General features: G+C 38.8%; 1 protein-coding gene across 2 annotated transcripts; it reads left to right on the forward strand.

Annotated features, from left to right (window-relative positions):
• The first annotated feature begins 2,957 nt into the window (after positions 1 to 2,957).
• map3k7cl (map3k7 C-terminal like) lies at positions 2,958 to 16,475 on the forward strand. Of its 2 annotated transcripts, none has more exons than XM_063487581.1 (5): positions 2,958 to 3,491; positions 4,457 to 4,567; positions 9,455 to 9,525; positions 10,378 to 10,493; positions 15,624 to 16,475. In XM_063487581.1, exons 2-5 carry the CDS (start codon positions 4,492 to 4,494, stop codon positions 15,802 to 15,804), a joined length of 444 nt encoding a protein of 147 aa, XP_063343651.1. In that variant the 5' UTR covers positions 2,958 to 3,491; positions 4,457 to 4,491; the 3' UTR covers positions 15,805 to 16,475. The 2 variants fall into 2 exon arrangements, with proteins under 2 accessions (XP_063343651.1, XP_063343652.1); XM_063487582.1 differs by having other exon boundaries at positions 2,960 to 3,491; positions 9,467 to 9,525.
• The last annotated feature ends 1,317 nt before the right edge of the window (positions 16,476 to 17,792 follow it).

Genomic DNA, 17,792 nt, shown 5'->3' on the forward strand with positions numbered 1-17,792 from the left:
TCATGATGTCATCCCGGAGATGGATCAGAAAAAGAATATAACACAGGGAGAAGGGAAGGACAAAATGAGAAGGACGTTTTATAATGCCGCAAACTGTAAGGAGGTCAAAGACAAACACAGTTTTTTGCTTCCCTTGAGAGTAACAGTCTTGTTTTTCAATAAGCCTCCTTTTTTTCAGCTTGTATTTGTCAAATTTGACAACGTGAGGAGAAATCGTGTCTTCCAGGAGTGACAGTGGATCCCAGTGGATGTTTGCATGCCACAATGACATTTGTTACATTTAAGTACATTTTAAGCTTGACATGCACGCTGCAGCAGACCCATCAGCAGATTTAGAATTTACAGCACCAAGCCTCAGACTGAACCATAAAATTAATAAAAGCCTTTATTTTGGAAATACAGAATATTCCCATTAGTATTCTTTATAAAACCATGGTTTTAGGGATGGAGGCTTATGACAGCTTCATTTAAATTTAATATTGTTTGACTACTTTACACATTCAGTGTGCCTTTATTCCCCTCTCTTACTCAAACAAGAGAGATGTCTCAACTGACAGGTGAGGATTATGCTAATGAAAAATGTTCTTAGGAGCCTCAGCAGTATTATCTCTCAGCATTACTAACTAATTCACGCACCCCTGCTGGAACTCTACTCCTGAGGACACGGTGAAGGATACCAACTTTGACACTTGACACACATCAAACGGATACCCCGGCACAGCACTGATTAACATATGTGACAACAACATCTTTACTGACAAATCCAACTCTCATTCCCACTTTGGTCAGTCCCCACGTTACAGTAGAAGCTTCCCCATATCAACTTTTGTTTCTGTCCTCATGGACTTTTTTTTTAAGATCAAAGACTGAATAACCAGCTCTTACCCAACCTGTGTACTTTTCATGACTGTGTCCTCCTTTTAACATTTGAGGCTTTCCACTCATCTGCCCTGAACTCTAGCTGGGTGTGTGCTCTGTCCACCTTTGTGCCTGAAGCCATCTGCTGTTCCTTCCTTTCAGTTATTGTATAAACATTACTGCAATCGGTTTTAGAGTTAACTCCAGAATATTACAAACCAAATGATAGTAAGGAAGCAGTTCCAAGGGGACAGAAACTAAGACAAACTGTTAATGGATCATCTTAAAGTTTAAGTCTTGATAATGTCAGGACATTCAAAACTGACCTTCACTTCCCTGATCTTAGCAGCTAATGCAATGACATTTCAAACAGGACAGAGCACTAAATGCTGTAAATAGCTCATAAATTGTTGGAGTCAGAGGTTTTGTGCTGTCGTTTCTCTCTGTAGACTCTGTATGCTGGTTTGTGTGTATCTTGAGAGAATTCAACCAAGCGTTTCTTAATCTCTTCATGTAATGAGTTTTCTCTTTTTTGGTATTCAGATTAATTCTGGGATTGGGCTCAGTCCAATGTAATAGCGTTTGGTTGCCCCTAATCTCCTAACCCCATAATTCTTAATCAAAACCAAAGGCAGTATTTTTTTTTTTATCATTATCTAATCCATCACGAATGAGGCCATGGATTACAACTCCAACCTTGGCATGCTGCTAAAGTGACCGTTATTGCTAAGCCAGGATGACCTCACCTGACTAATGCTCTGTTGTCTCAGGCTTAAACTCTTTGTCGCAATGATCTCAATGCACAGAGCTCTCAACCTGGGGAGGTGAAAGAGAGATGTGGAGACATGAAGGGATTGTGGCATCTGTCTGTTTTTGCTGTCAGTAAGTTTGAAGTTGTGGGGGAAGAAGAAAGCTGTCAGAAAGCCTTCAGAAAACAAATAAAAAAAGGTAAATTACAGAGCCTGCTGTTCAATGTCAAAATGGAGAAGTAGAATGCCCTTTCTCTAAGGTAGTTTTGAGAGTCTTTAACAAAGAACAGGAAAAACTCAGCAGGACAAAGTTTAGATTTGATTTCATCACATTTCTGGAGAAAAGCTTGTTTCTCACCAATTTAAGTCCTTCAGACCTGTCAGACTTTGTCCATGTATTACAATATAAAGCTCTTAACTGTACATGCAAGTACAGAAGGCCCAAATCTAAATAATGACTGCGGAATAAAAGAGGCACAGACATTTGAGTGCGTCCCATCCATCACAATGTAATGAACAGTCTCTGGGGCTGATAAGGCACATCTCTGTCAACCTTCCTGTCAATGAAGACAAACGAGAGGGAGGAGGACTCTTAGAGGCGCAGAGCATTATTTATCTATCCCCTTCTGTTTCTCCCTCCCTGCGCCTGCCTTTCTCTCCTGCTATGTGAAGTCCTGGCTGCAAAAATTCAGGGTGAATGCTGCCATCTGCTGGTGTGCAGGGGAACTGGGCTTGTGAATAAAAAACTGAAAACCTCTGCAGTTCTTACACGGGACGTTCAGTTATTTATTTATTTATTTTTAAATAGACTTTGCAGACTCAAGATTTATCTGGCGCATATTATAAATATGATGGGATTTATAGTTATCAGCGTCCGATTTTGGACGCCTCTTTATGCATTTTCAGTAAAGAAGTTTACATTTGAAAGCTTCATTAAAAAATGGTTTCTCCGGTAAAAACTCTCTATGTCTAAATGGCTTTTTGGCTTTTAAATGGTCCCTATGCTACTGGGTCACAGCACAGATATTTCTAGATACACAGTTTTCCCTTTAATTCTCTGAGAACGATAGGATGATGAAACCCCAACTTTTAATTTGTATCTAATACAAAAAAAAAAAGCATATATCATTCTAAAGCACAATGTAATATTAACTTAACCCTTATCCACTACCAGTATACAAAACACCTAAACAGTGTATCACCTAACCCTTTTAGGTTTGAGCTGGAGGTTACTGCAACCCCATAAATCTATTAGCAAAATATAAACACACAAGGATGCCCTGTTTTGTCGTCCACATGAGCTATCATAACACGAGATGCTCGTTCTGAACAACTGCCTCACTGCACAGCTATTGCAAAGCCCAACACCATCCGAGCGGTATGACCGTGTCACTCATAGCAGTGCCGCAGCTATGGGCATTTTTGCGGGCTAAAGTCATGTCATCTGAGACTTTTAATTGGGCCCGGGCCGCCACAGGGGGACAGCGGACGGCATTCCTCCACTGCCTGCGCCCTGTGTTGCTCTTCGCTGCGTGGCTCTGTGGATAACATGCACATGCCTGCGCAAACATGAGCTGCTGGAGTCCCTCTGACTGTCACTAATGTATTGACGCCTTGGCTACGTGCTGGAAAACGTGAACTTTGTTAATTACAAAATAATAGAGTTATAGTCTCAAGATAGCGGAGGTAAGCTCTCGAAGAGACAGTGGTGCCATCTTTGCTGGGATTTGCGCAAGGGACGTGACGGCTGAGACGCCTTTCTTCTGAAGAGACCTCAACATTGACCTCACGGGAAGCGGACCGAATCGGTGTTGAGGACTCACACTGCTACCTGATTTAAAACTTTAACACTGACTTTTCTGCATCGAATTCTTGCTGCTTCAGGTAATAATGACTTGTTGGCACAGACGGTGCATTTCAACTATTGGGTGCGTGCAGAAGATGTGCATATTTATGGAATATCCTATAGTCTCCATCACAGTTTTGATTATATAACGTATAATACGGTTGCATTTTGATGCATCACCTGTGTTGATCTGTCGCCAAAATCTGACCTTCTGTTTCCCTACAGAAGGACACATTATGGTTTGAAAGAATGTTTCTTTGCAGTAGAAGGTCACTGAGGTGTGTTGGCTGAGACAGTGAGTGTACCAGGGTTAAATCAGGCAAACGCACTGTTATAAAAAGCCTGTACATTCACTGGAAAGCGGAATGCAAAATCCAGACCTCAGAGCCAGTCTGTCAAAGCTCCCAAATTATTTAATCCCACAGCTACTCCAAATGCATGATGAAACCGACGGCTGTGTGCCTGTATGTGTGTGTGTGTGTGTGTGTGTGTGTGTGTGTGTGTGTGTGTGTGTGTGTGTGTGCTCTCATAGGGCTCCTTTGTAGTGGTTTTAATATCAAAGGGTTTGCTGTACACCTGCTGAGTTCAGTGTTTAGTTTCTCTGGTGAGGTAAAATCACATTAATATGCTGGGATAAAAAAGAGTTTGTGCGTTCCATGGCAGATAGAAAATTTCTAGTTCTACATTCTTGGTCTAACTACCGATTAATCTGCTGATCTGCTGAATAAGCTGAGATGTGGAAACAGTTAAAAAAATTATGCCTTTGAATTTCTTAGACAGAAGGAGACATTTAAAATCAAGAAAATGCAAATTTCACATCATAAAACAGTGAAAAGATGGAAACTGCTACATTCATGAAGCTGGAAACAGTACTTTCAGTTAGAATCTCTGAATTTATTAACAGTCACTCGGATTTCTTTATTTCTTATTAGCTGATTAACTAACTGTGTCATTGTAGCATCATCACTTGTCTCTCATGGGGTCATTTGGCTTGTGTTAACAGCTTTGTTGTGTGCCTGTGACCTTACAAAGGGATAAATGATCACCTCAACCAGAAGAGTGTCTCCTGATAAATCTGAAGTTAGAATTGCCTTCAGCCTTGATGACAACTCAGGTAAACACACACAAATACATACTGTAGGTGCACACTCATATTATGCTTAGTTCACTGAATTTGGAAAGTTACTTTAAAAATGATAACACGTTACAGATAACTTCTGTTGTCAATGTAAGCAATCTTTTTAATCATTTCAATAATGTAACAGTTACTTTATTTTTTATAAATTATTTTAATTTGTGAGAAAACAGAAATAACAACAACAACAACTTTAAGATGCTGTAGGTAGGCTGTAGTCTAGGTGTTTCCTCGGGTTTGCCACAGATGGTGTGCATGTGGGCCTGTGCAGGTGCTATTGCATCAGGGGTGGTTAAATGGGAGTTATACAGCTGTCAAATCAAACCTTACCTTTATCACCCTTACTCTAAAAAATGCTGACTTCATGTACAGACAAAAGTGTGAATCTGTTATAGATTGAGGAGTTACATTATCCTCCAGTACGTTCAGTGCTGTATGTTTCTCCCAAGAGCTTAAAACACACTAAAAAGCAGCATAAGAACAAATATATATCACATTGTCCAAAGCTATGTATCCACAAGGTAAAATAACACAGTTTTATGACGAGTTTATATTTTTTGGTGCACATCAGTACTTCCAGTGTGTGTGCATTTTCATTGTTTTGAGGTGGTTGCGTGCCTTCCAGTTTTTATGAGCTTGTAACGTGTCTGTGGTCTGTGAGCACCTCTGTCTCTACTCTCTAAAATGATCAATGCAGATGACACAGAAAATGGCAGGAATTGTGGCTCAGCAGTGCATAGTGGGTATTGATTCTGGAGAGTATGCCAGTGTTATGGTTATCTAATGTGCAGCTGTGGCGTGTTCATCAGCAATTTGTTGTCATTGTACAGACCTCAGTCCAACACTACATTACAAGGGCACTAACTGTGGATGTGCCCTCCACGTGCATTACTGAGTACTATGAGGAGTACTATAAGCTAAGGAAATTTACATCACTCTAATCATAGCAAATGCACACATATGTTCAAATGCTTCGGGTATAGCACTGGCAGGTTGTTTAGACCATTTAGGATTTATTTGATTGGCAGGTGGAGATTAGTAGCAGTTTGGTGCAATGGTTAGCACTGTTTCATTTCACCAAGAAGGTCCTGGTTTAGAGACTGGCAGCCTACTGGGGCCGTTCTGTGTGAAGTAGGCAAGTAGGTTCTCTCCAGCATCCCTCCGTAGTCCTAAGACATGCTTGCTAGGTTTAATGGTGTGAATGTGACTACCTGTGTTAGCCTTGTGATAGCCTGGCAACCTGCCCAGGATTTAAAGCACCTCTAGCCCAGTGACTGGTGGAATAGGCTCCACCTTCCCCATGACCCTGACTTGGAAAGCAAATTTTCATACAAAAGGCCAAATGAAAAATTGTCAAAATGTAAGCCTATCTGTCAGCCTAGCTATGATAGCGATGCACTCAAATGTTTCCCAGCTTTGCTATTTCATTTTCTGGAAGGAATCCTCGCACAGCCGAAAAACTGCAAAGTAATGGTAACATGTTAAATTCTACAAGTACTTGGATTACTGCACCTGTGTAATCACAAAAATTTGAATTAATAAATGTAATCAGTCTACATTTATCTCACGGTAACTGTAAATGGATGTAAATGTTTACTTTGTATTTTTTTAATGTAACTCTGTTAAATGTAACAAGCACAACACCAGCTATCGAATGATACACCCACAAATCTGTGTTGCAGTATCCGAAAATGCAGTTAACACATTATTTTGAGGATAGTTACGCATATAATTACCTGAGCATTCAACACCAAATAAATCCTGAGGTTCAACTTTCACTGCATTTCCAGTATGTGAGGAACATGTGAATGATACCACCCGCACACCCTGTGACTTTAACTGTCTTCATTCTTCTACACTGTAACTGAGACAGGTGCTCTCTCTATTTCTGTATGACCATAGCATATTAAAGAAAGAAAAAATCACACGCATTTGTGTATGTGCAGCTGTGCGCTTGCATGCATCTGCATGCGCAAACATATACAAGTCAGCTGATAGTCCATATAATATTCCATCATTTATTAGTACAAACATAAACAGTTGTCTTTGTCCCTAAGTAACACACACATACAAACACCTACTCTACCTATGGTTCTAGGTGCTGTCTGTCAGGATATTTTACTGCAGTGGGGCCAGGCACTGGGACAGCAGCTGCAACTATGCAATGCCAGAGTCGGGTTTCCTCTCTAATACTAACAGTGTCCCGCTGCCTGATTCACTGTTCAGCTTTTAGAACACTGGTCTAAATTTATAAGCAGTTAACAGTTCCAGTCCAGCTCCACCCTCTGATCCCCCCCACTCCCTTGTCTTTCTCTTAGGAAACAAGATGAGGCCACAGAAGAAAGCAGATACTCAAATCTGTCTTTCAACAGAGACTGATCGTCTCATGATCATCTGCTTGTAATTCAGTGTCTCTTCCTGAATTATCATTTTTTTCATTATACTATATCAATATCCATTACCATTCATATCCTCCTGATAACCGAGGAAAAATGAATCTTCCCATTGAATGTTTTTTGTGATTTTCTTTCTCTGTGGAGCTAAAAGAGGCCACCCAAATGCATGAGATATCAATGGAAAGACCAGGATGTCCTCTATTTAGTCCATCAGGACTTATTAGGATAGCTCAAATAAGTCAAAAGATATAGACCAAAAACAAATGTTTATTACAGAGGACATAAATGAATAGGCTGGTTCTCAGGAGGATATTATAAATGGCAATAAAATCTTTTATTCTTTGCTTGTTTTGTTCTCCGTAATAACCTCAATTGAATGGTCACAGAGGTCTTTGCTGTACGTAGGTGTAGCTCTGGAGCTGCTCAGACTCTAAACCTCCAAAGTCCAACTTTGGATCTTCCCTCGGCAATCATGTTGTTGTGTCTTTGAACTCATGTTTCTCAGCAAGGGGGCTAAGAGCTGTGCTCCGTTTGGGGATCATCCTCTAGGCCTTTCATGGCTTCATGCCTGGCATAGTTATAACCCCACACTGTGTCAATTCTAAGCATGAGAACTGTATTTATTCCACATCATAATTGCCCCCATGGTTGTTGGCTGGCCCTCTAATTCTCCTGCTTTTAGAAGGTTGCATCATCCTGGGATTCTCCACATGTGTTCCACAACTCCAGGGGGGCATTACTATCAGGGCAGAAGCTGGGGCAGACAACCTGTCTGTTTCTGTCTGGCTTCCTATTTATCTAAACCACTCGCTGTCTATGCATCTGCTCTGTTTGTTCTGCTTACTTTGTTTGCCCTGCTTACTTTGTTTGTCTGCCTGCCACATAGATGTCCCTCTGTATTCTTATCCTGCCTGTCTTTCAACCTGACATCTCATTACTCCTGTTCAGTAAGAGGACGTGGCTCATTTATAAGTGCAGCACTATGTTGCTATGTTGTGGTGTCATACAAGAGACCCATATAGTGTTTCAATTTTGCCCATTTTATGAGCCGGAGGAAAGCATTAAAACTACTGCCTGTAGAACAAGTGGCGCATCCAAGGAAAACACTGTTATGTGTCTTTTTATGGGAAAAGTTATAAAAAGTTATAACTAAAAAAGCAATAACAATAATATTATTGACACATTTCTTACTTTACTAGCACTAAATTTAGCCATTAGTGTTACCATGCAGAGTTTAAAATTACAAGTTTTCATTCACACTTACTTTTTTTTTTAAGAGAGGCCTTGTGCTTCAGACTGTCCTTCACCAACAGCAGATGAAATGATAAACCGTGCATTGTTTGTCTTCAAGGTTTGATCATTTAGAAAGTTCCTACAGTTCTTGATTTTGCAGTTGTTGGAAAATTATTAGTTTTGTGCAAATTCCAAGCTTCTGTAGATGAATTATGATAGGACCTGATATATATGAGCATCAGACGGAAGGAAATCACTCTGAAAACCAGTCGAGCCTTAAAAAGAACAGTAACAAGGACATTTCCGTGAATTCATTTTAGTTTTATTTATGTGGCATCATTTCACAATAAGAGTGATCTAAAGGTGCTCTGTAATATAAGATAAAAACCTTCAATATTAGAAAAAAAACCCAGGGAGGTTGTTTGTTCACCTATGAGAAAGCACTGGGTGACGCTGATCAGTAACAGGAAGAGACTTCTGAGAGAACCAGGCTGGTCCTGCTGTGAACAGCTGGAGATGAGGGGAAAGAAAAGATAGAAAACAGGAACAGTGAGGAATCATGAACAACTGCAGAACAAAATGCAAACTATGGGAGACAGCAGACAAAAAAAGTGTAATCGTAAAAGTAGAGAGGGTGTCAGTCTCCTGAACCCACACTGGGAGCTGCTTCCACAGGAGAGTCCTGATAGCTTGATAGCTGAAGGCTCTGACTCCCATTCTACTTTTAGAAACTCTAGGAACATAAAGTAAGCCTTCATTCTGAGAGCAAAGTAACACAGTACAGTGAGACACTGAAGATATGACGATACGTCATCATTCAGGGATTTCAACAGGATTTTACAGGATCAACCGAAAGCTTTTCATTGAGGTTTTAGAACAGCCAGATAACAGGGAATCACAGTAGTTGAGCCTAAAAGTAGGGTATACGTTTTAGTTTTTCAGCATCACTCTGAGACAAAAATATTTCTAATTTTATCATATTTTCCATGGATAAAGGCAGGTCTAGAGGTTTGTTTAAAGTCAAAGGACATATCTAGTAGACTCTAGTAGATCTATACTTCTACTAAGTAGCAAAGGTAGTGTAATGTTATAAGTTTTATATCATTAGAAAATCTACAATTTCATTGTGACAAGCTTTTTTTTTGCTATAAATGTATTGTAATGTTATTTTGTAATGTTACAACGTTATGTTGCGCAACATTGTAACATTTTTACTCTAATTAATTCTAAATGAAAGATGTCTCAACAGATGTAAAAGATGTGGAGGACCTCTCCCAGAATTTCCCAGATCTTGAACAGCGGCTACAGGTATACTGTTCACCATGCTGCATCCTACAGCAGTACTGATGCATTTGTTTGCAGTACAGCACACAAGAGGATGAATACAGCCGAAAATTCACAAAGCTAAGAATATATAGCACTGCATGTGCATTTCATTATATTGCTTTAATCTCACTGTTGTCATTGTTATTTGCTCCATATTGTACAAAACTACATCTATAAATACTACACAATTTTTATGACAATTTTTAAAAAAAATATGAACCAACCTGGGTTGTAGTAATCAACCTCTGTAAATTGAAAAAAGAACAAAAACAATTCACTCTTTGCCCTCCTCGTACGGTTAGTGTTGTCATTGAATTATCCTTCATCGAGTATCATTGACAGGGGCACATAAATTGTATGTGGAGTACCAAAACAACAAGAGTATCAAATGATAATGGTACCAGACCATTAAATATAGCTTTCAGACAGTGTACTATTACACACTACAAACAAAGAAGAGGCTTCTGTTATTTCCATTTATACAAGTTTTGAAACTTGTATAAATATACACATATTAAAAAGATCACTTGTGGGACCTTCTGCCTTATTTAAGACAGGATTTTAGTGGTTATAAAAAATAAATTTACTCAAGCTGAAAGAATTAAATTAATCTAATTGGCTGATAACTAAATGTTCTTCTCAGATATGATGATTTTAAAGCAGATTTACTCTTTTGGACTGTTGTTGAGACAGCCAACAACAAAACTGACGGCTCAAATTCCAAGAAACTGTGAAGGACACGGCGTACCATACTCTGATATGATTCAAAACTAACACTTCATCTCTCTCATGTTGCATGCTTTACATCTTTTATTTCTCTCTGACCTTTTGCAGCCAGTGCCTCCTTGTGTGTCTCTGAGAGAGAGCGTTCAGGTGTACAAGGAACACTGCAGGATGGCAAGAGAGTTCCACCAGGTCAAAAATGAGATTGCTGTGCTCGAGGATCGCAAGTAAGGCACTAGTACAGTCGCTTCCATGTTAATTGCAGCAACCCTTTTAAGCCATGTTAAAATACAAAGTCGAAGCTCCTTGTGACAGGGAGCTTCGACTTTGCGCAGCATATCTCACTCCAAATTAGAGTGCTAGGACGTGTACTACTGAGGTCCAATTATTGCTCAAATCTCCGGTTATTGGTGAAGAACTTCAAACTCTCCAAAGATTTAGGAGTTCAATTCCCACTATAGCATTACATTCACTAAAAATAGAACTGCAAGGTATTTTGGATCGACATGTCCACCAGATGGCACAGTTAATAGCCTGTATACAGTATTTTGCATGGAAACCATCAAGAGCATTTCCCTTAACATGTTGTTTTAAAAGGTGATAGTTTAAGACTTTCAGGTGTATATTTCTATTTTTTTTTTAATTTAATCCTTTCTAATTTAAGTTAGAAACAACATCAAGCACATGCAAAAATTACAGTGCGCTAGGTTTCTTTGATTTGTTCAGAATCGTCTACTGGGAGGATATTACATAGAATAGAATAGAATAATCCTTTAATTGTCCCACTAGGGGAAATTTGGTTGTAACAGCAGCCAAAAAGACACATATACAAACAAACAAACAGTACACAGGACACAGAACAGAAACATACACAATTTTTCTTACATATTTACATTAAGGACATAAAGTGCAGCTCTGGTCAGGTTTAATTGAACAAGAACTATAGTAAGCTTTAATACACAAACTCATTGTATGTTGGCATAAAAGTGGTAATGTGTTACACGCATGCAGTTGACAATGCACCCTGTGTCCCCAGCAGCTGCGGGTAGTTTTAGCAGTGGGATTTTCAAGGGCCTTACTCTTACCCCACCACCACACCTACATACACACACAGACATGCACTGACACAACCGAAACCACTTCACAGTTCCTAAATACAGAACAGCATGCAGACTCCGACTTAGCCTTGAATCTAGACGAGGTGGGTAAGGCTGGTAGAAACTCCTGTTTCTTCACGCTAGCAGTCGGATACATTCACGGTCACATTTATACTACACGACAAAACAGTAGTAATCTGCTTTGTAATGCTATACTATAAAATTTGACATGGTGACTTAACTTTAAAAATGTGCACACTGTTGTCCTCAAAAATAAATAAATACCTGCAGAAAATGAGGTGCAAGTTATACTAATTTATTTTGAGTTTGCAGTAAATAAGTTACATGAAAATAGCGATACACCAAAATAAATGAGCCTGTATATTTCTTTAAGTTAAATGCACTTTATACAACCAGCCCTAATTTTAGAAACAAACTCAGAAAATCAGACCACATGATCTAGTTTGGTTTAGATAACCAAAAGAACTTAAACACTATATTTACATATTGTGTTTTAAGAGACAGAGATCTCATGTTGGGTTACATTCATGTGTTAGATACAACATGCACATACAGAAAGAACCGGTTTTTAACATATGAGCCACAATCCTGAACATGAGCACTAGCCAGGACTCATTCAACTCCACAGTCATGGACGCCTGCTCCACTTAAACCTTCACAATCTTCTAAACCACACAAACATATCCATAAAAAACAAAATCTAAACCTGAAACAACAACAGTACTTATTCAAACACTACTTATCAAGCTTAATTTTAACATTAACACCCCCATGAGTTCTGTCATTGAAGAAGTTTTAGAATTAGTATATGTCGGCTTTAAAAACTATTGCAAATTAAGCTAAAGGCTTTCATTGACATTAAGTCAGTACATTGTGTTTATGGCATAAGATTTTCCTGATTTTGAAACTTCTCATTAATAGAAATGTTTTTTTCACCAAAAGGAGGATATGCTTACTCTCTATTCTGAGCATTAAGAGAAATACATCATACAATGAAAGTTTTGCTACTTCCTTTATGGGGAAGTGCACACAGAAAGAGGAGGGCTTGAGACATACAGTGAAGTTTTGCAAGGATGACTACAGGAACAACGCTTTAACACAGTGGGGAGGGATTTTCCAGGACGTACTGCTCCTTTTAGTCATTTTCAGACAAGTACACACTAGTTTGATGGAATTCATATTTCATTTACCTTCCAGTTTCTAGATCATCTCTACGTTCAGTGTTTTTGTTGCTAGTGGATTTAGCCTTATTCCAGTAAGATACACAAAAAGGTTCAAAGTTGGTCAAAGGGAAATACAAGAGTTTAGAAAAGTTCTTTGACTAATATTGGGGCTTTGGTTTTTTGTTGGGTTTTTTTTTTTGCGTGTGATGAAATCGTGACATGACAGATTATGCAAGATAGAGGAGCTGACAAAACTGTTTCTATAGCCGATATCTCAGACAGTGTGTGAAATGCTGATTTATTTTCTTTATACTCTATACTTTGGTACACAAAAAAAACAAACAGATGCTTTAATAATAAGAAGTTTATTTGTATGTATAGCACTTACACATGGTTTAAAAGTACTTCACAGTTTAGATTAAACTACCCAGTAATAAAGCGTTCATGTCAACATACAAACTCGGTTGACACATACAGTATTGCTTTAGTTCATACACACTACCATACAGACAGGTCAATTGAGATATTAAGCCTTTGTGAAACATAATATTGTAATACTGCAGGAACCATAAGCACTTTGCTGTTTTTATTCAAGCAACAAAGCATCCTAAAAGTTTTGCTTACTAATTCAGATCAATTTTCAGTCTGATTTAGTCTAAGGAACTGAAAAAAAAGAGTGTGGCTGTACATGCTTTCATCATACTTGCATACTTTCGTACTTGCATCATATTTTCCACCAGCTTCTTTGTTTGTGGCTCACACATTTTGTTCAGGAAATAAATTGTGCAGACTTGTTTTAGAGTGTGAGCCAAGACCTCATTGTATACCAGAGCTTCCCTAATACCAGCATTTCAACAATTTAAAGTCCACTACTACTCTTAATTAAGTATGCTTCTCGCTTAATGCTTTTATCCCATTAAAACTCCTCACTCTACCTGTTGTGGATAATACATATCAATTTTCTTTTTTTTTCTTTCTTTTGTTGTTGTTCTGTAACCTAATACATAGTAGCTGTAATACAACACTCACATACATTCATAGATGTCAGGGCGTTACACGTAGTACCACATTGTACACATAGCATGTCCATGCAGTACTGCTGACAATGTCTTTCAAAGTCCAAAGGCTGTTCGTTTTTTTGCCAAAGGAAGTCAGGTCACACCGTCTAAACCTGCTCTACAGTGTTTCAGTTCAGGTAGCTTTATTGGAGATAGTATTTATATTTGGTTTAGGAGGTTATTGTGAGCCCACAAGGACTGGAATAAGCGTTCCAGTGGGCAGAGAAAGATTTTTATTTCTGTATACATCATTACTCCTGAAGAAAACATTAGAAAGGGATGAGGTTTTATTGAAAAGAGTAGCCCTCAGAGGTGCCATCAGTATTTTTTATGTTATTTAATAGAATACAAAGAATGGAACAGAGTTCATTTACATCTTCCAAAAAACGGATGCATTCTCCAAATTTAAAAGAAATCTATTAAAAATACATAGGAGCGGGGTTTGTGGTTTGTGGTAGCCACCATGTTCCTCTACCATATTTGAATACAGTGCCTGGAAAGGACATCTCTCTTCCCGCTCATCCTGTTTTACATATGTGGCTAGAGACCTGCCACATACGTAGGAAGCAGAGGAGAAGTCATAGGCATTTGCGTGCCATGCAGGAACATTTGATCCATGCTTGCACCTTCAGACTCAAGATATGAATCATTATACCTATGTTTTATTGTCAGAGGAGTCCCCGTCACCAAAGAAACAAAATCATAAAGGACAGAGAAAACACTACTGGCCTCTTAATAAAATATTATCCTCTTTCTACCTCTTCCTTCCAGCCTAATCTCCCAAATTGAAGTCAGGGCTCTAACACATAAAAACATGCATAAAAATACTTATTTATTCCCAATATTGTCGCAATTACTTATTGTCAGTAGATTAGACAGCTGACAACAGACTAAACAACAACAACAACAGCTGATTATAAGCTAACATTATACCAGCAAATGCTAGGATCTTAAAAAAAAAATCACACTTTCCCACCGATAAACAAATTGATTAAACTCTCACATTGTATGAGAATTTATTCACTAAATCCCAGAGTGCAACAAAGTTACGTCCACTTCAAAGACAGTTTCACCAGTGCTGACTAATAGCAACTAACATTGGCTAACAGAGGCTAACATTAGCAAAAACAGCAGTGTTACTGACAGAAAAATTCAAATATCCACAATAACTCATCTCAGTATGAATGGTCAACAATGAGCTTTTTCTGACTCATTGACCTCTATTGGACTCCTTTCACAAAGTTTTACAGCCTTTTCCAGTGTAAATAAATGTGGATGCATTGACAGCTGAGGTAAACAGTGGACTGACAATCTACACAGATAGTTTTTCCCTATCTACCGAGAACTACCGATATGAGGTACAGGCTAAATTTAATGTTTTGCATCTTTCTTGGCTGATTAAAACATGTTTGTCTTAAACCAGCCACATAGCTAGGATTATGACTGCAATCTGAATCCTACTGACATTTAGCAGTGAAAAAATTTACACACTGTAAGTTTAAGTTAATAAACTGTAATCTTTAAAACATTTATTTTGATTTCAATCCATTTCAGTGCCATCATGACCATGAAGTCTTTTTGTTCAGGGAGTCAATAATAATGTACTTATGCACAGATAGATCTTTGATCTGTGGCACATAAGCCTTGGAGCGTACAACATACTTTGTTATCTGCATTTATACCAGTCATCAACAAACTATATTTTCCTACATGTGGAAAATGTTGTGAATAATACACAGTATTTACTTCCACATAAAAATGTTAGTTATTTTTTCAAGTCTGTGAGTGATTTCCCCTCTTGGTCCTTCCTTTGAGTTTGCATTGTTTCTGTGTTTATTTTGGCTTCCTCCCAAAGTAACCAAAAAGCTGAGTACTCGAAAATGCTCATCTGCATGAATTTGAGAAATCTGACTTTTCCATGAACTGGGAACCTTTCCTGGGTATTTCCCTGCCTCAAACCGAGTTTATTCTTGGATATCAATAACTGGCTGTTAACATTTTCCCATTCATCCATTTAGGCTCAAGTTGCTGGCGGAAATGGTGGAGGATGAGAAGGTTGCCATGGAGATCGCCCGTTTAGAGGAGGAGTTTCGGCGTCTGACAGAGGAGAACCGCACCTTGGTCACAGTCCATAAAGAGCGTGCTAAGCAGCTGGAAAGGCTCTGTGTTAACAATCGAACGAGGCAAGACTCCTCGTGACCTCGGCCAGAACCTAAGACCACCAGACTCTAAGCTGACACCAGGGCCAGGAACCAGGAACAAATACTCAGCTAGTCCTCGTTTTACACAGCCACAGTCTGTGAATCAGCTAATTACACAGAAAGCTGTGGTTTCTATTCATGTCTGAGTCATTTGTTTGAACCACAGACATGCAGTTATCAAGTTGTTTTAGTGATTCCACCAAGCTATTACACACTGCCAGTTAACTGGGTACTGCTTTGTCTCTATATGATCATGCATAACCCTCCTGGTTGCTAGTGGAAAATCTAAAAATACAATATATGCATACATAGTCAGTTGCTGTGACTCTGATATCTGTCGTAGGTCCGGTGGAGATCTGCTGAGGGAGCCAAAGGTGGTACGATGTGGTCCAAGTATTTTATTTAAGGAGTGTTTAACCTCCTCTCCCTCTCTCCTACACCCAGCTCATGGATGAATGTTTCACACACTGTCAGGAATCTGGAAAATATAAATATTTGTGAGGAACAGAAATATAATGGGTGACTAAGTATTTCACAGTATATGCTGCAACACAACACTGTAAGAGTTGTACATTTTCTTTTTTTTCTTTCTTTTTTTTTTTTGAGGTAGTGTATGTAGTAGAAACAGGGAAATGTACAGCATGACGAACTGTTGGTTATTGTCCTCATACAAATAAAATGTGTTTTATTTTGACACTCGCATCAGTTCCCTATTTTCATTTCTCCAAGCCAGTGTTATGTGTGTTTTTTATGTCCATAGTGATTACAAAGAAAAGGGAACTAGATTGTTTTTTATGTCAAGATTAGATCATTCTGGAGTTATGAAACTGTCACCTGATTGGCTGGTTTGACTCTCAACAGGCTTCCCTGTTTCTCCAAATCATGTGATATTAGAAACAGCACTTTGTAGTTTTACACTGCTGTTGCTCCTCCATTCACTGAGGCTGTCCCTTTTCTTTACAGAAAACCCATCGTCTACAGTAGCATTCACACCATTTGTCTGACGTTATGACTTTTCACCTCCTATCACAGCAATTTCATCAATATTTTCTTGGCCAGTAAAAGCTGCTGACACATATAATTATATTAGCTATTCAGATACTGTTTGATGCATAATAATGATGATGTTTAATTATATGGGGCAGTGGTGCTCAAACAGGTGCCGTGTGGAACCACTGGAGGATGAAACACAGACAAGTGGGTGAAAAATATGAAGTGAAACTAATGTGATTTTTTTTTTTGGGGGGGGGGGGGCGGGGATAACAGCCAAACAACATTTTGCTGACTGGATCTTCTTCTCTTTTTTTTTTGTAAATGATTCATGGAAATTGTTGTGTGTGTGTGTGTGTGTGTGTGTGTGAATTGGGCACTGAAGAAAAAAACTTAAGAAGCCCTCCTCTAAGACATATCACAATAAGGGTGCAGAGTATTTTACACCAAACATAAAGCCTACCATAAACTAGTAAAAAGTAGATTTAAAATCATTCATAAAAACACCCAACAGGAGTGGAGTGTAAAACACAAGGCGTGTGGTGATGCTTAAAATAGAGCCATGTAACTTCAATAATGAAAATAAAATGCAATGCAATAGGCACAGCTGTGACAACTGTTCAATTCCTGTACCCCTGCCAGCAAAGGTTTTCTGTGCCTCTCTCTCTGGTACAGACGCATGCAAAGAAGATTTGCACTGAGCTCACACAAACACTTGGTGCTTTTAAAAACGGCAGCATATGAAGCAACACGGACCTGCTGGGAAACAATAACCGTCAGATTAGTTCCTCCTCCCCTTTTTTTTCCACCAAGAGGTGTTTGTCTTTACGCTTTGTTTTTTGTACAACAACCGCGTCTCATAATTCACTGTGTATGCAAATAGTTGAGTAACTCCAGGTAACCTTCAAGCCAAAGATACACACGGAAAACAATATCCTGTTTAAACACGAGCTTCGCTTCCCAGCCTGCCCCTTAATCTGTGAATTGTGCGCTCAA

Source organism: Pelmatolapia mariae, linkage group LG10_11, assembly GCF_036321145.2.
Source record: "Pelmatolapia mariae isolate MD_Pm_ZW linkage group LG10_11, Pm_UMD_F_2, whole genome shotgun sequence".
NCBI lineage: Eukaryota > Metazoa > Chordata > Actinopteri > Cichliformes > Cichlidae > Pelmatolapia > Pelmatolapia mariae.